This window comes from Ammospiza caudacuta, chromosome 10 (genome assembly GCF_027887145.1).
Source record: "Ammospiza caudacuta isolate bAmmCau1 chromosome 10, bAmmCau1.pri, whole genome shotgun sequence".
Lineage (NCBI taxonomy): Eukaryota > Metazoa > Chordata > Aves > Passeriformes > Passerellidae > Ammospiza > Ammospiza caudacuta.
The window spans coordinates 13419711-13441549 of NC_080602.1; the positions used below are offsets into that span (position 1 = coordinate 13419711).

Below are 21839 nucleotides of genomic sequence, written 5' to 3' on the forward strand. Positions count from 1 at the left end.
TCTTTAAAAAATCCAAATAAATAACACTATGATTATAAAATTATTTAACACCCTAGATTATTTTTTATACAAATTAGTTAAAAACACCATTGCTGTCACAAACAGCCAAAACATGAGAATAAATTGTTTTTTCCTTTGTAGCATCCATAGGTTGCACAGACCCCAAAGATATCCTGGGCATTTTGCTCGATGTAGTAATGATTATATGAGAATTTGCACAAAGAATTGCAGTTTTACTTGTCTTCAGACACAAACATTTCAAGAAAATTAATCTAAATTACCTACTAAGGGAGTTTACTTAAACTGATTTAAACATGTGGGTAAGCCTATTTCAGAGTTAAAGCAATCTTGATTCAATTTAGCCTCATTTACTTAGCCCGAAGTGAATGAAAGAAAACAAAATTAAAGCTACTTTAATTTTGAGTGAGTGTGTTGATACAGGTATCTAATGAAGTTTTGCTACCTTAACATTAAATTCACGTCCTTAATTAATTTCCCTCTCTGCTACCCTTGAAACAAGATGTCAATATCATGCAACATGAGTATTATGTTGCATGCTGTAGAAGTACAGATGTATGAGACTAAATTCTAGACCTGAAAAGACAAATGAATAACACCATCAGAAAAGGCACCATACAAATCACACCATCTGCTGAAAAATATAATGGTACAGAGATATTAGCACAGAAAAGCAGCGATACAGGAGCAGAGTTCTGGTGGAATTTTCATTCCCTTTGATTTCTTTTAGTGAATTAAGGCTGCAAGAACAAGGATTGTTTTTGGAGCTATTGAAAGACTTGGCCTTTATGAAGAGTTTCACTGACTTCTAAATTACTGGCTTCTCAAGGATTTCTTTGAGGGTTTTCATACTTCTAGTGGAGATTATCAAGATATTTATTAATGCTTTCCCAATACTTCAAAAATTTTAAATTCCACAGAATTCTATTCTGAGTTATAATGAAGATCTAAACCATCACTGGATTTGTACAGATGTGAGCTAAATCAAATGTGTTCTGTGGTATATAATGAAGATTAAAACAATGGTGTTTGATAGCAAACCAAATCCCTCCCATTTGTACGAGCATTGTTAGTTAATGTCATGTCTCTGAAGAGTACAGGACTGCTATAAATATATATCTACATGTTTGTATACCTTGAGTCCTGAATCACAAAGACTGTGGGTTTTTGCTGGGGGTTGAGATTTCTGGCAGGTGGATTTGAGATCTGCAGGGATGAATAAGTGTCAGCAACACTGCCTAAAGAGGAGAGTCACTCATTTTAATCATGTTTATATTCTGTTGGAAGACTTCTGCTAAATTAGAATGGGAATATGAAGGATAGGAAAGCTCACTGAAAGATGCATGTGTAAACCACTATTTCAGTACATTTAATCAGCATAGCATACCATATATTCTTTCCACATAATAATCTTCCACATTGACTTAATTATAAATAAATTGAACACCAAACAATAAGCCTTTTTTAAAATTAACATTCCCCTTCAGTGTCATTTTTCTCCTTACACAAGATTTTTATACTTAAAAAAATGCATTAGAAGGTCATCAAGTGGATCTAGCTCAAAGCACATTTCTTTTATAAAACTGTTGAGGCATAAAAAATGTTCAGTATAAAGAGATTTCAGCCAGACTCTGGAATGACTGTTCCTTACTGTCAATCTAATCAAGTTGGATGTAAAGCTTAACAGCTGAATAAAGAGGATGGTGAGCACAGTCCCAGAATTAGAAAGGTTGTTCAAGCCTCAATGTCTTTACTCAATTTCTCACCTCCCCACTCCTTAGAAAGGCAGTAACCATAAATGCCTCCTGTCAGTTCCAGGGCCTTGTGAACCTGAGGACCTCATTGATGGAATCATCTTTGCAGCCAATTACCTGGGCTCCACCCAGCTGCTGTCCGAGCGCAACCCCTCCAAAAACATCCGCATGATGCAGGCCCAGGAGGCAGTGAGCAGGGTCAAGGTAGGGCATCCTCCTGGCCTCTACAATACTCTCTGATCCTTTAACAGCTGATCCCTCAGTGCTGCAGGATCTGCAGCCTCAAACCTCTCCTGAGGTGCAGTTAGGTAAGTATACATCAGTATTGTGAATACCATTAGGTTACAGTGCTTGCTGTTAAAAATTCATACAGCAAAATAGAAATTATTCTGGAGTCTATTCAAAATTCTTTGGAACCTGTTTAACAAATTCAAGAGAGACAAATTGCAAATTGCAATTAGAAAATATTCCAGTGGCAAAGCACTGGGGTATTTTTTTGACCGTGGTTTTACTCTTCTGTTATTACTTCCTTTAACTTAGTACAAATTGAGAAAGTCTCAATATTATTACTTATATTATTACTTTTTAGGACAAGAATATTCATTGCTATTGTGTTTGGATTTGTGTTATTTACAGTGAACAATTTCTTTGTAATAACGTATCATAGACTGCTTCATAGAGCTCTGTAAAGAAAATAGTATTTTGATTAAGAATCTAAGTAGTAGATTTTTAGAAGTTATTTTACTTCTGCTGTAAATATCTCATCTGAATAAACACACTATTAAAGGCAGATTTAAATATTAGGAGAAAAAGTATGTGCATAGTCAATGAAATATTTAATTGCTAAAATTTGCATGGTTTTGAAGAGAACAAGTTTGGAAAGGCCACTTACAAGAGATTGTCATGACTGATAATTGATTTAGCATTTAGAAAGAAGTGGAATGCAAGAAAGGTCCAGTTCTTTAAACTTTCCAAACCTTTCTGTTTCTATTTAGCATATTGTGATATCTCAAGTTACAGTAAGTAATTGTTGATTGCAATTAACTCCCTAAAAACTGTTGTATGTATTAATACCAACCCCAATCTGTCAGGGGTACCTGACTGCTCTAGACAGTCATGGCAGGGGGCTTGAGCTGTGTTTTGTTCAACAGATACATGTAGACGTGTGATCAACATGAAGACAAAACCTTGGGTTTAAGATGCATGTGCTGCCCTTTTTGACTGCTGTAAATTTGGCAGGATAAGTGTTGGGAGCAGCTGATAACAGACAACACTTTAGTACCAATTCTTTTGTAATCAATTGTGAATGTGCACAATGCCATGAAATCCAATTATGCTTGAGAACTGCATAAAGTATAAACAAATCTTTCTCTCTTGCACATCATTCCCCCACTGCTCCCAGTTTTTTAATTTTCAGCAGTCTGGATTCACAGTCCAAGTTTTCCTGACTTCCCACACTGTGTTTTCTCTTTCCCTTTGTGTACATCTGTCTGCATTCTTTTTTTTATGCTGCTCCTCAGAGGATGCAAAAGGCGGCTAAAATCAAGAAAAAAGCGGTGTGTAAACTGTTTTTCTTGAATGCTAATGTTTACTTACATTTTTGTTGTCCTTGTTTTCCATGGCGTGTCATGTCTTTCATTACAGATCCTCATAAAGTTGTCATTTTGGTTTCTTCTTTGGTCTGCAGTAGAATAGTGAATGGAGTAAAATGAACTCATTTTCTTCGTTGTTCATTTGCTGGAGTGCCTGTCTGCTGCCCTTCTCCTGCTGAATACCTGTGATTTGTTTACTGCAGATGCACAGCCATTGTTATCTGGGAGATGTTTTTGAATGCAATGCTTATTTTGATTTTACTAACCAAAGCAGTAAGATGTTCTTCCTGTGCCTGTGACTTACTGTATATTTATTGTTATTGTTGATATTTAAAACCAAAATAAATTCACCACATAGTAGCTGGAACAATTCATACAGGAAACATTGCACTGTTAAAAACAATACTTCAAATAACTAAATACAGATGACAAAAATATCACCATAAGGATGGAATCAATACAAGTAGTATCTGCCAAAGTATGTGCTTGCTTTGTGTTTTGCTGGAAGATAATTAGAATAAAATGAATCTAAATGAATTATAGGCATAGCTAAGCCTTTATAACTCCAAAAAGGATTAGCAAATACGTAATTCTCATCATGAGCCAGTGTCTGACCTGGAGACTGGTGCCTGCCTTTAGCCCAGGCTGAGACAATCTGTGGCCATTTTATTCTGAGGCTGCTGCCACAGGTGCTGCTCAATACCAGCTGCAGTGGTCCCTGTGCCCAAGCAGCCTGCAGGAATCCATATGTTCCTGCTGGACTAGAGAACAAGGGCAGCACTTGGACAATGCTTCAGTGGGAGGTAGCAGCTGCTTTGCCACCTCTTCTCCTGTTTTCTCAAGTGGACAGAGCCAGGACTCACATTGGAGCCTGGCATTACATTGTAATGATCCCTCTTGCTCTGTGACCATGCCCTCTGATGGGGTATGGAAGTGTTTCCCTAGTGAGCAGTGCTCAGAAGCAGCTGAGGTCATACCCTGATGGCCTTCTGTGATATGAGAGAAACGTTAGTTCAGTGCTTGGTTCTTTATTTTCTAGGAAAAACTAAAAAAAAAAAAAAGTCCTAAATCCCACCACAGCACTGAGCATCAGTTTGCACTTTTTTGGGTGAGCTCACTGAAGGTGGCAAGGCCTAAACAGCTGATGGGAACTAAGTCACCTTCTCAGTTCTCCTACTTTCTCAAGTCTGGTGCCTCAAGTACTGAAGTGCATCAGTGAGAAAGTAAAGAAAAACCAGCCATACTTTTTCACCTGTTTTCATATAAATAGAGAATTTTAATGCTTGAGCTGTCAGTCCCACAGGCTCCAAAATTCTCTCTTACCCAGAATATCAGAGTAGGCTTCACTCTGTCTATGCAATAAATGTACTCTTTGCATGTCTTTAGAAACACCTTTGAATAGCCAGCTCTGTAATAGTTTTAAGTGCAGTTGTCTCACATCACATTATGCTTGAAGCAGTCCATGAATTTGTCATTCTGAAAATTAAAAATTCTCTTGTAAAACATCATTTATCTTTTAGACCTCAGAGGGAGATTCCCAAGCCTTGACTGAAGTGGATCTGTTCATCTCCACACAGAGGATCAAAGTTCTAAATGCAGACACACAGGTAAGTTGGATTTAAACTCTTGGAGAATAATGTTGAGTTAGATTGTGCTCTTACACAGTTAGTGGGACACTTTATTGAACCTGTATAAATTCAGGTATTCAGAAAGAGCTCCTATTGTTCTAACACTTGCCAATAGACTGACAAGACTGACACCTGCTTTGCTTATTTGATGTGTTGGAAGATGTCTGCATGTTGCTATAATTGAGCAATAATTCAACTCAATTCAAAAAAATATTCAACAGCCTTTCAGAATGCATGTACACCACTCCTCTGGAACAGCTTCAGAACCCAGATTTACAGTCCAACAGGGAAGTCATTTGCTGCTTTGACTAAGCCATTCATATCCTGCCATTTGTAACATTTCATCTCAATTTTTTTCCATAAATCACATCTGAGCCACCATCCTATTGACTAAGGTAAATTATTAATGGTTCATATAAAAGCAGCATTTGGAGAGCACAGCAATGACCAGCCTCATCTTCTAGGAATGCTTGTCTATTCAACAAGAGGTGATCTTCATCAAAAGGAGGTTTTGAGGAATTTACAACTAAATACATATAATTTATACATGGATCAAATATTTAGTAATCTCACAACTTTGATCATACAGGAAGTCTTCAAATTTTCATTCTTATGAGAGGCATTGAAAAGGGCATTTTTAGCAACATTTTGTCAGAAGTAAATCATGTCAAGTTTTCTTTTGTTTAGGGGATGTTATTGATAAATGAAGAGCTACAGTTTATAGCTGGAATGTATGGCAGTTAACAGGTACAGTGTCTGTTGAGTAAGGATTAGTCTTAGTGGAAATCACTCTTCTTACTTTAAATAGTTCAGCATTTCAGCTGAACACCAATTTAAAAAAAAAAAGGAAAGGTCCTTTGAAGTAGCCCACAAACTGTCAAAGGAACTGGCATCTTACTCTTCTGATCCCCTGAGATTTGTGGTGATGCTCCATCATAAGTGGTGTCTAATGTCTGAGCTGCTCAACCAGATGAAAATAGTAATAGTGGAAATTGTTCTAATTCCAAGCTCTCTAGTGTTTTCCCTGGGGTTTTGTTTTTGTTTGCTCGTTTGGTTTTGTTTGTGTTTCTTTTTACACTATGTCTTTCAAAGAGCTATAACAGAAATATTCCCATGACTTTTTAGCATTTTTGGCTTGGTAACACTTTTCAGTGCTAGTGAAGGTCCTGGCTGGTATAATTACCATGGGTCTATTTCAGCTGGGGTGGCAGCTGCCAGAGACAATCTGTACTTTCAGGGCTTTATCAATTACATAAACCCTGTTTCTGCAGCATGCCATGTGTTTTAATCCATCTGTAGTGTTGTACAGCTCACGTGAGGCAACAGCTGAATGAAAATGTAAAATTCCCATTCAGGAAATGACATGCAGCAAGGTTCAAAATGCTGAGCAACACCAGTCAGGTGCATTCCTGGGCTGGAAGAGAGCCAGCAGTGGTGATTGTGTTGCCCTGAACAGCACAAGGAAATGGCACCCCTGCCATTCCTGGGTGTTTATGCATTTAGTTGCTGAATACATTCAGCCATCAAGCACCTGGTTAGTAGGGATGAAGTAGGAGCTGCCTTATGTTTGCCCACGTGCCTTGTTGATAGGACAGGAATTCTTCCCTGTGCCACAGCTTTGTGGGTTGCACTCACTGCCCCAAACCAGCAGAAGCCACAGCAGCCTCTCCCAGCTTCTTGCTCAGTCAGTGAAGAGAAGCTGGGAAAATGAAGAAAGAAAAATAAAGATGTAGAGCTCACAAATGTGGATGTGCAGAGCCTCTGGTGCACGATTGACTCCACTAAATCGCCTGACTCATTAGGCTGTCTTCACACTCCCACAGGAGTACAGCACTTTAAAGCTTGGAGGAATGCTTAGGTTTTTTCCTTCAGCTGCTCTTTGGGTTTCAAGAAAAGCAACAAACAAGATTCTGAAAGAATTCCATGGGAAAGAAGGGAGAATCTGAGAAAGGGCAATCTAGACAGGAGAAGAGAACAATGGCTTCAGAAAAGCCTGAGAGAGGCTGAATTGCTAAGAATAAATATAAGGACAACAAGGATGGACTGGATAGGACTGAAAAAGGGATAAAGGAAAGGAGAGAGGCAAATAGACAGGAGGGATTTATGGGAAAGTAATAAAGGAGAGGGGTGAAAAAGATATTGGTAATGGAAAATTGAGTACAGTGGAATATGGAGAGACAAAGGAAAAAGTCAAGTCACAACTAAGTCAAAAGTAAACTCATATTTACAGTCACCAGATAGTATTTGCCTTACTCTTAACAGGAAAAATGTGGGAGGGATGGAGGAATGATTGCTTTCACCCCTACAAGGGGAAAATAAAAAAACTCAAACCATTTAAGTAACCTCTGTGTGATGATATGGGCAGAAAGACTTTCTTGGCAGGTGAGATGAAATGCCTTCATTTTCCCAATGCATTCACTCTTGTGCACACTGCATGTATGATTACACCCTTACACAATACTTGGTGCACACTGCTGAAAAGCAATTATCTCTTATCTCTGCAGAGCTCCCAGCATCCTGCTGAGACATGTCCATTATAAAACATTTTTCCATTCTGACAGAAGTGCTGTAAATCCTCCTGAGCCCCTGCAGCCCTTAGAGACACTCCTCAAGCCATCTTTTAACCATCATTACTTTTTATAGGTTAGGGATAAGCATTATTTCAAGCCTGAGAAGAATCATTACAATAATTTTATGGGTAGTGATTATCTTCAGCAAGACAAGTGGTTCTAAGAAACAACAGTAATTTGTAGTTTTGTCTGTCAAGTTAAATTGTACTGAAATTCTTAAAACAATTACTTTGGTTGACTTGAAGAACAACCCTTCTTCCTTAGGCCTCAGAAAATTGTTCAACTGATGCTAAACTAGTGCCAAGCTGTTTACATAAAGAATGCTGCTGCTTATATAAATTATTAAAATTGTGAATTAACTTGTACCACTTGTTTTTGTTGCAATTAAGATGGAATTTGGTGGATGCTTTTAGCTATTAAGGTGAGGGACAGGGATGGTCAGGACACATCCTCAACTAGTTTGATCAGTATAACTATTATGCTTCTGGTTGCTTCTAGTTTGAGCAATAGATAAAACCTGGAAAAACTCTCCAAACTGATCAGTGACCCCAGCCAGAAGCAGATTTCAGGTGTGCCCTTTCTATTTCCTTAAGTACAGTTCATCCTAACAACAGCAAAATATGTAAAGGAATAACATAATTTTCCAACAGCATGAAAATGAATGTAAAACAGCAGCATAGCTCTTCATTCTTCCTTTACAGCAGCAACCATATTGAATTTGCTTAGGTAACAGTTCCATTGAAGCCAATGCCTTGGACAGCTGCTCTGCTTCCCTTTGACTGGAGAGAATATCCAGTCTGGGCCCATAGGAAGTGCTTCTGTAGCTTTTGTCTTTCTCCAGCAGCAGGCTGTCAAGCAGAGGGCAGCTGCAGTATTTGCAGGAGAGCAGCAGGCATGCAGAACTGCTCTGTTTGTCCTTGCTGTGTGCAGGAAACCATGATGGACCACGCGCTGCGCACCATCTCCTACATCGCCGACATCGGCAACATCGTGGTGCTGATGGCGCGGCGCCGCATGCCCCGCTCCGCCTCCCAGGACTGCATCGAGACCACCCCCGGCGCCCAGGAGGGCAAGAAGCAGTACAAAATGATCTGCCACGTCTTTGAGTCAGAGGATGTAAGTAAATGGATCCATTCATTTAAACAATGTAGGTCATGGAGAGAGCTCTGAAGTCAATGGCCATTCACGGGCAAAGTTAACCTGTGGGATATCAAACTGATCGTTCATCCTGGATTATTTCCTTTTGTCCAGTGGGTTGGCACAAAATGACACATATGTGCCTCCAGGCACTTGGAATGAGCTGGAACCATTCTGGACTTCTTCTTAACTGAAGCCAAGTCCCTTCTACTGCCTTGGCTGCCCTCTACCCAGTCCTGGTTCCTTGTGGCTACTGACCTCTAGTTGTATGTACTCTCAAACATGCCACTTGATCCTTTGGTGTTTAGGAACACATTCAGCTGTTTATTTTTCAGTTCTCTTTCTTCATCCCTAGCAAAGATTACAAATTAGAATTTTTATATAGAATCATAGAATTCTGTCCATCTCTGCTGTACATCCTGTTTCACTGTTGTGAAAAGTGCTGATGTGCCATCCCATACCTCCTGTGACAAAAGAAGATAACCTTGCTTTACTGCTGTTGTATATCTGGGTTTGGGATTGTAATAAATTAGGTGCTTCTGTCCGAAGTGGCAGAGAAGGGACTTCAACCTAAAACATTTATGGAAAAATATACCAAGCCAGTAAAACAGAAAAAGCAAAATTTGTTCTGTTTCTAACTTGGCAGTAAGAGGCAGTACAAAGTATTTGTCGTCACTGTTATTATAGGAACAATTATAGATATAACTTCTAGGTATATATTTAGATATAATACCAATTAAAAAATAATGGAGTTCTTTGGGTCAGACAGTCATAACTCAGAGGTTGCATATATTCTGAGTTAAGCAATCCATTTTCATTATTTTAAAGCAATTAGGCCCGTGAAGGAGAAATGGCATTGTCTAAAGGTTAGAGTTCTAGACTGAGGTTGTTCTGAGACCCAGTTAGCTCAGCTCTGTCACAGCTTTGCTTGGATAACCTTTTCAAGCAACTTAATTACATTATCTCTAAGTTGTGCATAATGCTTTCATAAACATTCATAAGAGCTCAGAGATAGAGATGTAATTAAGATGTAAGAACTGGCTGTTACTGGCAGCAATAGAACAGAGCACGACATCTGGAGCTGTTGGCTTTGGGAAGGTAGAATGAAGGCAAAAGCAGAGGGCGAACTACAGAGAAAGCAGTGGCAATGGAGATCAGAAGGACTCAGTAATGAGTGATGAACTTTAATAATGGAATGATATGAAAATGTCCTGAGTGACCTCTGCACTACCATACTGCCCAGGGCAGTGGTCATAGCACCAAGCCTGGCTCAGCTCAAGAAGCATTTGGACAATGCTCTCAGGCACACAGGCTGGAATTTTGGGGAAGTCCTGTGCAGAGCCAGGAGTTGGACTTGATCCTGATGGGTCCCTTCCAGCTCAGCATATTGTATGATTCTGTACAAACCTCTAGTATAAAGACTTGAAAATATGCTTTAAAAATTGAAGAAACAATTTGTGACTGGTGTCCTTGATTTTCTAAAGTCATTTCCAGTCAAGCAGATTGGTGCTTTTGTGTACAGCAGCACAAATGAAATACAGAAACAACCTTTTAGCATCAAAGAAAACACTTGATCAATAGATTGTAAGAATATACAGATTTATAATGGCCAGAAAACCCCATGCATTTGAAATGCATTTAAAAGATACTGACTGTCTAAGAAACTGTGTTGCATTTTCAGAATACAGGTTTGGTTAGTAATATTTTTAGGGCATGTAAGGTGCAATTAATGTCTCATATCTTCAGGAGCTACTCATATGCCCCAATGACCACACAAGTGATGATCCAAAAACATAAAAAACTCAACATAGCATTCTCCTATGAGATGCAGTAAACCCAGAGTAAGAAAACCATAATTCAAATGTAGAAAAAGTGACTACACATTCCTTTTACTGATCTCTGTTTCTCTGTGTTCCCTTGCCATCTAGTGGAAAGTGCAGTTAAGTGCTCCAAAATTTAAGAGAGACGGGGGCTTTTGAATGGGTGTTCTCAACATTAGCAGGCTTTAATGGCGGCTCTGGCTGCACTCCTGAAGCGCTCCCTGCCGCTGCTGGTCGAGGCGTTAACGGGAGCACTGCCCTGGATGTGCAGTGGGTAAGCAGGGGTGTCCCTGGCTGCTGGCACAGGCACTGTGGCAGGAGCAGGGGAGCAGATGGCTGTGTTGGAGCTGTGCTTTCAGTCCTGCAAAGGCAGGGGCAGCAGGTGACACCACAGCCAGAGCCACCACAGCCAGGGATGCAGGCAGAGCATCCCTGCTCCCCTCAGCCCTGCAGGCAGCCTGTGCTCCCTTCCACAGCTCTGCTGCAGCCAGGCCTCTCCAGTGCCCACTGGAACAGGGCATGGGCGGCAAATGGCTGCTTGCTGCTGCAGAGTACTGAGCAGGGGACAGCAGCAGGGGGTTTTAATGGAGCTTGCAATTTGATTTTGGATGGAATGGGTTCTTTCTGTACAGCAGACCTTAAAATGACTTTATATCCATGCTAATGCAGAAACTTTGCAGGATCCTTATTTTGATTCTGTCTTAAAATCCAATCTCTCTCCTGGTTTCTTGTGATTTCATTGCTAAACTGTTGATCTGTCCTTTCTCTGAGCTGCTTTTTTCTACATTTTAGGCACAGCTCATAGCTCAGTCAATTGGTCAGGCTTTCAGTGTGGCTTACCAAGAGTTTTTAAGAGCCAACGGAATTAACCCAGAGGATCTCAGTCAGAAAGAATATAGTGACATCATCAACACCCAGGAGATGTACAACGATGATCTCATACACTTCTCCAATTCAGAAAACTGCAAAGAGGTAGACTAGATTTGGATTTTCATTTCAAATTGATCCAATTTTTTTCAGAGTAAAAGAAATATTCTCAAAAATATTTTTTTTTTGCATTTTTAAAGATGATATTACTGTTTCAAGATGTGTCCTTCATCAGTCCTGTGTACTAAAACCAGCTTTATGTGTTATTAGGATTTCTTGTTTTCATGTTCAGGGTCTTTCTGTTTCCATTGATAAGAACAGTAATAAAGTACATTTACATCTGAGCTAGATAAGCTCTGTGCTATTCACAGTACACAGTGTAAGGTGATTTTATGTTTCACCTAAGCACTGACACAGAAAGAGCTGGCAGAGTTGTGGTTTTCTGCAAAAGATAACTTCAGCAGAAGTCAGCTGGCCATCAGCATTCCCTGTCATTCCACATTTGAGAGGAAATAATTCCCTGTATTTGCCTCAAGAACATGTTCTCTACTTAAACTCTTGCTCCACTTTATAGGTGTTAGCTGTGCTGTGGTTACTGACAGCTCAGGAGAAGGCATCATTTACAGCACATCAGGGATCTTACATGCTAGGCACGAGTATATTCAATAATTAACAATATTAATAACAATAATAATGGTAATAATCATTAAGAGATCCTTGCCTGAAAAGGACAGACAAGCCCTGAGATCAAGAGAAAACCTGAGCAGTGCTGGCAGGAGTGGAGCTGAACAAAGCCTGGCTGGCAGGCACTGCCTCAGCCACAAAAGGTTAGAGCCTCCCCCTCTGGTTCCAGGGACAGAAACTTCCTTAGCATTCATTCCCTTGGCATCCAGTTCCACCACTTCCTACAGAGTTAACCATGTGTGAGTGCTCTGCCTATTAAACCTCTATGACCTTCAACAAACAAGTGCAGGACACCCCTGAAAAGAAACAGCTGTGTGTTCCACAGTTAACATTGAAGTCATGAAGTACCTAATGGCAAAGAACAGAATTTTGTTTGTGATTTGTAGATGTTATTTGGGAACAAGTGACATATTCATGCTCAAAGTCAGACAAATCAAAGCAAAAAAAATGTTTTTCCTTTTTAATTGCAGCTCCAGCTAGAAAAACAGAAGGGAGAAATTCTTGGGGTAGTGATTGTGGAATCTGGATGGGGATCCATTCTACCCACGGTTATCCTGGCCAACATGATGAATGGAGGCCCTGCAGCACGTTCAGGAAAACTGAGCATTGGAGACCAAATCATGTCCATTAATGGCACCAGTTTAGTTGGTCTACCTCTTGCAACATGCCAAGGGATCATAAAGGTACCCCAGACTTACAACTCTATGCTGTAGATCGTAGGACAACGCAGGTGGAATCCTCTGACAAGTGATCCTGTAGATTTCCAGCAGATACAATTTTTCATATCACTGCAAAAAACCCCAGCAATCTGTCATTAACAAAAAGCAGAATTAGAGATTCAGGAGTGATAATGCACAGAAATTTAGGGCTGGAGAACATGTTACAGTTTTGTTACTGGGCTATAACAAATGAGACCATGTCTGTAAAACTTGCCTAAATTAAGTACTTAGCTGTCTTCAAAGTTTTAAGCTTCCTCACAGCCTCCAGCATAAAATAAGATTAAAATCTCCTATGCATTTTTGGGTTCCATGCAGATAAAATGGATGGAGGCTGGAAGACTGCAGGACAGATCAAGTGAGCAGATGAAGACTCTGCAGACACAATGGAATTCCAGAATGCAATATCTTTAGTCATGGAGACTAAATCTGATGTCTGTGCAGATTTACCAAGAGCAGCAGAAGCAGGAGATTAATTAGCCAGATGCTGGGAAACAGCAAGCAGTAGTCAGTTTTGATTTTTATTGGAAGATTTGTTTAAATTTCTGTAGTAATTACAGGCAAAATTTTAATGTTTTGTTGAGCCAAATATCGAGGGAAATAAATAAGAGAAATGTATCTCTAAGTTAGCAATCAATTTCTGTTAACTCTCACTGGTCTTTCTCAGATCAGCTGCTTAACACTCTTGCAATTAGGAAATCACAGATGAGGGCTCAGTGAGATTAATTTCAGAAATATTGACTTTTGGAATATCTTACAGGGACTCAAGAATCAGACACAAGTCAAACTGAACATTGTCAGCTGTCCTCCTGTGACTACTGTCCTCATAAAACGGCCAGACTTGAAATACCAGCTGGGCTTCAGTGTACAGAATGGAATTGTAAGTTTCTGTGTTCATTGATTGTTCTGGAGTTTTTCCCTTCACTTTTTTGTCTTTTTCAAAAAACATATGGAAGTACTGAGACAATCTTGCATGACCTCACTTTTTCTACTGTTTATTAAAACCTTACAGTCTCTGAGTAATATAATGCAAATGGATGACACTGGGAGAAATTCTTGAGGGATTTTCCTACATAATAAAGCAACAAGATTTATAGCCCAGATTATTTGGTGCAATAGTCTGATCACGTAAAACTGTTATTAGTGCCAGAGTTGCAAGGAAATCTTATGCTGAAAAAGGTTTTTATAATTATAGCACTTCAATCTTAGATCTGATTCTGTTTCTCTTTTTAAAGTTTCATTCCACACTCACTAAGACTTTTAATTATTTTTCTGCTGTGCATAATTTATGTGGATCACATGGTAGTAGGCATGGGAATATAATTGTGACCTACTGTTATTGAAACTAAACTCTTATAAAAGCTAACCTCTCATTACAAAGCAATTGTATAGGCTGCGGCCCAGGTACCCCTCCTCTGTGTGCTGCAGCTTCCCTGTAATAGCAGCAGCAAAGAGGAGAACAAATGTGGCAGTGAACACTTACCCCAGGCAGCTCAGCCTCCTCCTCTCTCAGTTCTTCCTTCCCAAGCCATTCTTTGTCACCTTTCCAGAGCAAACTCCCCACACAACTAACCCAGGTAGTCACTGGCCCTTCTGGGGGCTGCCACTAGCAGTAGGGACTGGCTGTAGGGCAGGACCATCAGCATTTCCTCTTCCTCCAGTCTAGGGAAAAAATAATCAGGCTGCTCACATAGAAAACCACATCAGAAAGGCTGTGGGCTCTGCTCCCTGTTCTGTGAAATGCATTGATTGAAGTTGCCAGATCTCTGTTTGCCACCCTTTGAGAGCTGGAAGAGTAACAGGTGACTGTAAGATGTGGTGCATGTGCCTTCCTGCACTTCAGATGGCTCAGGAGTGGGTTTGCAGCTCTCCTGGCCATCTCTCAGTTACTACTCCACAAGTTTAAAATGTTCCTGCCTAAGATTACATATAAAGGCACTGCTGTACCTCTGCTCCAGCTGGATGAACTCTTAAGTGGTTCCTACCCCAGGATCTGGTTTCACCTGATCTCACAGAGGGTGCTCTCTTTGAGGCACTGATCTCATTCCTTTATTGCTCACCTTTGTAAGTCTTGTATGTTCCACTGGTGCTATAACCAAACAAGGGAATACATTTATATACCTGTAAGCATCACTGCATGTGATTATCAAGTTTTCAGGAGCCCATTCCCAGCTTTGGTGGGGGAGGGATCAGGGCTGGGGAAATGGATCAGGCCGAGGTGGATTAGGAGCATGCCATGCCCTTACATGGACAGGCAGTCTCTGTGACAATCTATTCATCTTGTCCCTGCTAATCATCTCCTACATGCCTGGAGCCTCAGTTTAGTAAATCCTGCAGGCTCTGCTTGTTTCCTGTCACAGTGTGCTCCCTCCATCTACTGGCCATGTCACCACACTGGCAGATCATCATTCCTTCCACTTAAATGAACAACATTCAAATGACATCAAATGTAAAGTTCACCAAAAGCAGCAAAAAATCCTTTTCATATAGGAAAAAGAAAAAATAAAGCCTTGCAGTGCATTTCAGCTATGAAAAGCCTGTTTGAATATGAAAGCCAGTGAACAAAAAGGTAAGAGTAACATCTTTTGTTAGGCTGCTATGGAGACAAACCTCTGGGCCTGGAAAATCCTTTCCTCTGAAAAACTCTTTCAACATTTGAAAATATAACTATAAAATATATCTCTCTGGTAGTTTGACACTCTACTCTTTAAAAGTACTTTTGTAATTGCCAGCAATTGTTACAAATTATGATTGGATCCAGAAGTAATACTGTTCTTTGTTGGCTCAGCATTAGCACAGCAAAGAAATAAATGGCTTGTCAGAACAGATATAATTAAATGTCTCTTTCTGGTAGGCCATTACCTCATTATCCATGCAGCTGGGATTTATTTCTGTGCCTCCCCTGACAGCAGCCTTGCAGTGGTTCCTTTTCACCCTGCCTATCTCATCTGTGCAGGATGCACAGCCATTGGAGTGGGAATGGCCCATAAACACACAGAGCAGCTGCTGGCCACAGAAACCCCATCTGAGCTGGCTTTGCCTGCGCAGGCTGTCAGGCAGATGCTGACACTGCTGCAGCTGAAAAAAGAATGTTGTGCACACACATAACAACTATGAGTGTTGTGTGATGGGGAGGTGAGCATTAGATGACCTGTCAGCCACCTTCTGAAAGTCATTATACTACAGTTCTTTTAAAATGATGTTATTTAAATACAAGTGGTCCTTATGTATCACATTATTGTCTTCTAGATTTGGTCCTTGTATACCAGTTTTTATCTTTGATTGTGAAAAAAAAAATCTGTATATTACCAGTTATATTCTCACTGCTGATAAAACACCACTTCTCAGTCAAAATCTCACTTTCTCTGAGAACTATCTACCCTGCCCCTAGCCTAGCACAAGCTATCCAAAAATACAGTAAAACTTTACAGAACATCTTATTCTTTCTTCCCTGCATTTGTTTACTGTCATTTAAACTGGCAAAAAATTTACAGGGTTTCAACAGTGTAATATAAAAGTGAGATGAGAAGAAATCTCATTTTAATAGGTTATGATTAAGACATTTACACAGAATAACGTTTGTCTGGCACTATTTTATCCTAATGCTTTGCTACTCTGTGGGCAGTTGCAATAAAACTGATTGTGAAGCTACTGAAGTTTCACATCTGATGTGCTGCAGCTGGTCTAAGGCATTGCAGACCTGTCACAGCTGAGTGGATTGAACCAGTGTGGTTTACACCTTTTTTTTTCTTTTTTCCCCTTCAGTTTACAGAGTCAATAGAATTTAGACTCTTGCTTAAAAGAAGCAGATGTGTCTTGCTTTATCTAATATTATAGCTGTTGCCATGTTCAACAAATACAAGAAGTTAAAGAGTCCTGGCTGAATAAAATCATATTTACTTAAAGATATTGCTCAGTTTAAACTCACCAGCTTCAGCTGTCATTGCTCCCCTGGCTGGAGACAAAACTCTTAAGGCTGCTTTGAGTCAGCCCTTGCAAATGCAGGAGTCACTAAATGTGTGCTGTAAATGCAGAATATTTTTTTCTCTGTGTGTGCTGTCTCTGGCTTAGCAGGGTCTGGGAGCCTGGGCAGAGCCACTCAGCCTCTGTCTGCTTCTCTTTCTACCTCATTAAAACACTTAATGCTCACAAAAGGAAGCTGCCTGCCTCCTCTGGAGAGGGATTCCTGAATGAGGAGACCACTTTCTATGTCTGGGGCTGTTAGAAATTAAAAACTGGCTGATGGTATTAAAAGTGCTAAAAGTGCTCTGAGAGCCAAGCAGGGAAAAGGGCTCTGGACAGATATGCAAGCTATTATCTTTTCCTTTATGCCAGTGGGGTGAGGGATCACATTTCCATTTGCTCCAAAACCTTTTATTTCAGCTGTACTGTCTATTTTCTTTTATACCACAAAAAAATATATGTACAGGGTTTCTTTTGATACATGCTGCTTTTTGTCCTTTCTGATTACTGCTCCCCAGCAGCAAGGAGCAAACTTATTCTAACAGTGAGTTGAATTGAGAAGCTTTCTGTAAAAGAGATCTGTGTAGTAGAGTTTATCTTGTGAGCTGTGTGATTAGAAGGCAGACTACCTGCAAAACAATCCATTGTATGGGACTGAAATTCAAGAACAATTCTGTAAAGTGATAGTGAAGCCCACCAGAAATACTTTAAGGACTCCAGGAGGTAACACTCAGCCTCTGGAGAGAGCATGGTGGAAGATAAATCACACCATAGGAGGAATGTGTTGGGGTTTGAGGTTTTTTGGGGCTTTTTTGATTTTTATTTTTTGTTTCTGAATGCTGAGAAAGGCAAAGCAAATAATATAATATATATTTTATAAGCACAGAATAACAATATATTCTCAATCCTCATATCAAACAGTTTGAACATCAAGTGAGAAGGGATTTCTTTTTTATTGCATTGTTATTTGTGGAGAGGAGTTTAAAGGAAGCTGCTAGTGCCATATAAGAAAATATTCCAGTCAACCACAAACAGTGTTTTACGTTCAACACGTCCCAGACTGGCCATCTCCCCACATCCTGTGCTTCTGAATTAGATAAACTCACTGGGGCACAAGCCCATCTTACCATACTTGTATTTAGCTCTGAACAAATGACCAGATCACAGCAAATGATGATTCTTGGCATATCATTCTAACCATTGACAGTAACTGCAGAAGCAGGCATTAGCTGATGCTCCAGCACTCATTTCTTTTCCTCCAAGAACTGGTTTTTCTCAGTCAACAAAAGGTAAATCCCAATGCTGATAAAGTCTGCTTAGTTCCAGAGATTGGAGCTGTACATTATCTGCCTTGGGTGATTCATGGACTTAGTCATTTGAAATAATTTGCCAGCAATTTGTATCTAATGCACAGCAGTCTGGCCTGCCAGGGTGGGTCCCCTTGCAGCATAGATACTGTTGCTAAGGAGGAAACACTCTCAACTCCACACCAGATTGACATTTCTCTTTCTGCCTGCACTCTATGCATGTTGCAACCTCAAAATACTTTAGGTAGCAATGTCTGCTGGGACTGTGTCTGCTGAATGTAGAATTATTTTTCTTGTAGAATTATTACCCTGTTGTAGGGGTCATAACATTCAGAATTGTGCCAAGTTCTTTACTGGAACCTCAGCTGCCAGTTAAAGAAGAATGGCTGAACTTGCCTCCTCCATCCTGAGCTCCCTGTGCCCAGCAGCACTGAACAGTGCAGAGGGAAGCTGAGACCCTGGAGGGCAGAGCTCCCTCCTCTCTGGCAGGGGCACAGGAGGTTGTGTCCCAGCAGGGCATAAATCTCTCTCCTTCTGTCTCCACTTCTGTGTGGCTACGACCGGTATCACTGTGGAAGGTATCTTTATGTTCCCAATTGGAGACTAAAAACAAAAATTATAACAGGCAGAAATCTCAGAAAAAAAACTCCCTCTAACAAACCCTAAAGTAACATTTAAAAACTCATTGATTAATACTTCCAACAACATCTTCTGGAATCCTGACAGCATCACCACTCATTAAGTCCCACTGAGGGCTGCATTGTGGTATTTCTGAACCTCAGTAACCACTGCTTTCTCCTGGCAGATTTGCAGCTTGATGCGAGGTGGGATAGCAGAGAGGGGCGGGGTGAGAGTGGGACACCGGATCATCGAGATCAACGGGCAGAGCGTGGTGGCCACGGCTCATGAGAAGATAGTGCAAGCACTGTCCAACTCAGTGGGAGAGGTAAGGGAACAAAGCCTTTAGCAAGGCAGCAAAATAGTTGAAAAAATTTATGTTTCAGTGGAAAAGAGTGTCAACACAGCATTAAATTCAACAATTCAGTAAATTAAGTTTGGCACTAATAAGAAACAATTAACAGTTGGGTTTTTTTAAACAACTAATGATGCATATTCACTGCATTTTTCCATTCATTTTTAAGAATTTCTGGCATAATTCTATACCTTCAACCTACTCTCTGAATTAAATCAAGTGATTAAAGGAAGAAATCACTCAGGGATGTTGGCTGTGAAGATGTCTCTTATCACTACAGCATCTGCCATAGAAATGAATTACTATGTCTGAAAGATGCAAACTGATATACATGTTTATAATTTAATTTCCAACTTACCTTGGAAGTAAGTTAAGTCACCTCTCTCCAGTACTTCTAGATAGATCAGCAATGAATAAGCAAGATTGTCCAGTTTTTCAAAATCCCTCTTGAATTTAATGGTAGTCTAAGTACAGAACCCTGGCCAGATCTCCAACTAGTTCCTCTGACAAAAATTAGAGAGAGCTGGTGTCCTCCTGGAAAATGATACCTGACAAATCATAATAGAGTATGTGCTCTTTGTCAGGAGCAAAGCTGTAGATTCCAACAGCCCCTCCATGGTCCCCCTTCACTGTGTAACTTCTCACCTAACATAGGAAAACAGCATGAAACTTTTCTTCTTTACAGCCTGAAGAGAAGATACCAAGGCAGCTGGTCAGGGTCTGTATTATCAGTCAGTAAACTTTCCCTTTCTTCTTCTTGTGTTGTCCAATAAGTCCAGTTCTGGTGGAGACCTGATTACCTGAGCCTTGGACTCTGTCAGTCTGTGAAATCCCTCTGGCACTGGGGACTGGAGCCCCAGGACTCCTTGAGGAAGGAATTGAAGTGCATTAGTGTCATGGTTTGACATTAGCCATAGGAGAAACTGTTCCACCAAACTCTTGATTGGCATTTGAACACCAGGTGCCAAAGTCCAAGTTCTGTGTTCAGAAGATCATATTGTAATTAGGTGAAAATATGAAATGACATTCCCACAGAGAGGAAGATAGAATACAAATTTATCCATTAAGTTCCATTAATACCAGAACAGCAGAATGAATTTTCAGAGAGGTTTGTGCTACTTATTATTTAAGGTCTGTAAACTTTACTGTAATTGGAGCAGGGTATATCAACAAAAAGTGTTTAGGTGGCTTTTAAAACTATATGATATCACATCATGTAATTGTCATTAATAAATTCAAAAACAAAACAAAACCAAACAAAAAACCCAAACCACATGAAAAAAAAAGCAAAGATAGCAAACCAGCATCCTAAAACCAGAGAACTTTGAACTAGAAACTCTAGGAAAAAGATCTATAGAAGCCAGGACAAAAAATGCACTTTGACCACAGGGAGATACAGATACAGGGGCCTTCTGGATTATTTTAAATTAGTACTAGCTCTATTAATGTCTGTGTAATCAATTGACAGATTCACATGAAGACTATGCCAGCTGCCATGTTCAGGCTCCTAACAGGTCAAGAGACCCCCCTGTACATCTAACATCTTCCATCCAAGCTGAAGCTGTCATAACTGAAGAGAATTTTGTATTTTGTATGAATGAAAGGCTTGGAAGCTGACCCGAGGACTCCAGAACAAGGAACAGACAGGTGTCTCTGCCTTTTCTCTCCTTCCTTTCTATTTCTTTGACAAAAAGTGTTGAGAAGGATGGTCAAGGACAATAATCACAGACAAAAATCTTTGTAAACATTTAAGTATTTTGAACATCTTCTAAACTCTTTTCTCATAGAACTTAAAACATATTTATTTGTAACCTTTATGTGGAGTGATGTATGTCTGTCTTGTTTGATAACACAGTGAATGTGAATATGTGATGAATGAGACTGCAGGAGATGGCAGAGAGAAGCAATTAGAGAAAGTTCTGGCTGCCTCAAGTGAAAAAAAAATCCCAGTCCCATAAAGTGGTCCAATACTGATGACTTTGCATAATTTTAAAACTGGTGCTGAATTGATGGTATTTCAGTGGAAAGGAATATGTGCAGTTCAAACTTTTAGACTCTACTGTAAAGAAAACCACTGTAGTACTTGGTATTGTTATGACAAGTGTAACCTGTTTGGCAAGGTGTGAACATAAACATGTAACAAGTGTTTCATATGCTAAATAAAGAATAATTGCCACAAGATTAAAATCAAAATATTTATTTAGATACATATTTATTTTTAATGCTTGTGATTTTTATGATTTAACAGAGTTGTTTCATGGATAACTTATTGCACAGGTTGTATGTATGTGTTGGGCTGGGGTTTTTTTTTCTTTAATTTTTGCATATTACCTTTTTGTTAATAATAGCTCAAAATGGGAAAGCCATGCTTACCTGTTTCTGTCTTTTATAAAGCATTCTTATTCCTAAGGCAATGTGTTCTGAATGTAAATTGTTTTGACAAATAACCTAGCACCATCAGCAGTATTAGAATGTGTGTAGATAAAAAACCTAGTAGTAAAGTTGTATTCCTTATGAGATTATGAGATAAATGTTAATTGGTGTAACCTTGTCTAATTTTTTTCTTTTGGCCAAGGCCTTGAAGAAAATACACTGTGACTTAAGAAGCCTTACCATGCAGTAACTAAAGAGCTTTAGATGACTGTACTTCAAGGAGTAGTGTGTTGCATGCAACTGACCTTAGGAGAGAATTAACCTATCACTAATAAATCTGAAACAAGAAAGGAAGCTTGCTTATTTTGTTTGTTGTGTAACTTTACATAGTAAAAAATTGCAAGTAGAAGATCATTTAATTCTTCATCTAAGTGCAG

The 21839-nt window shown here is 39.7% G+C and overlaps 1 protein-coding gene across 3 annotated transcripts in view; it reads left to right on the forward strand.

Annotated features, from left to right (window-relative positions):
* APBA2 (amyloid beta precursor protein binding family A member 2) overlaps window positions 1-21839 on the forward strand; it is an 80350-nt gene that overhangs the window by 57327 nt on the left and 1184 nt on the right. The window contains exons 5-13 of one of the 3 annotated variants that reach the window (XR_009275105.1): window positions 1831-1976; window positions 3293-3328; window positions 4885-4971; window positions 8493-8678; window positions 11312-11491; window positions 12541-12753; window positions 13547-13666; window positions 18862-19002; window positions 20498-20676. Coding sequence is in view for 2 of the 3 variants with exons in the window: in XM_058811248.1 (XP_058667231.1) it covers window positions 1831-1976; window positions 3293-3328; window positions 4885-4971; window positions 8493-8678; window positions 11312-11491; window positions 12541-12753; window positions 13547-13666; window positions 18862-19002; window positions 20498-20569 (1181 nt within the window). In the remaining variant the exon portion in view is untranslated. Of the gene's footprint in view, window positions 1-1830; window positions 1977-3292; window positions 3329-4884; window positions 4972-8492; window positions 8679-11311; window positions 11492-12540; window positions 12754-13546; window positions 13667-18861; window positions 19003-20497; window positions 21753-21839 lie in introns of those variants that run through there. The other 2 variants (XM_058811248.1, XM_058811249.1) reach the window with 2 other exon arrangements.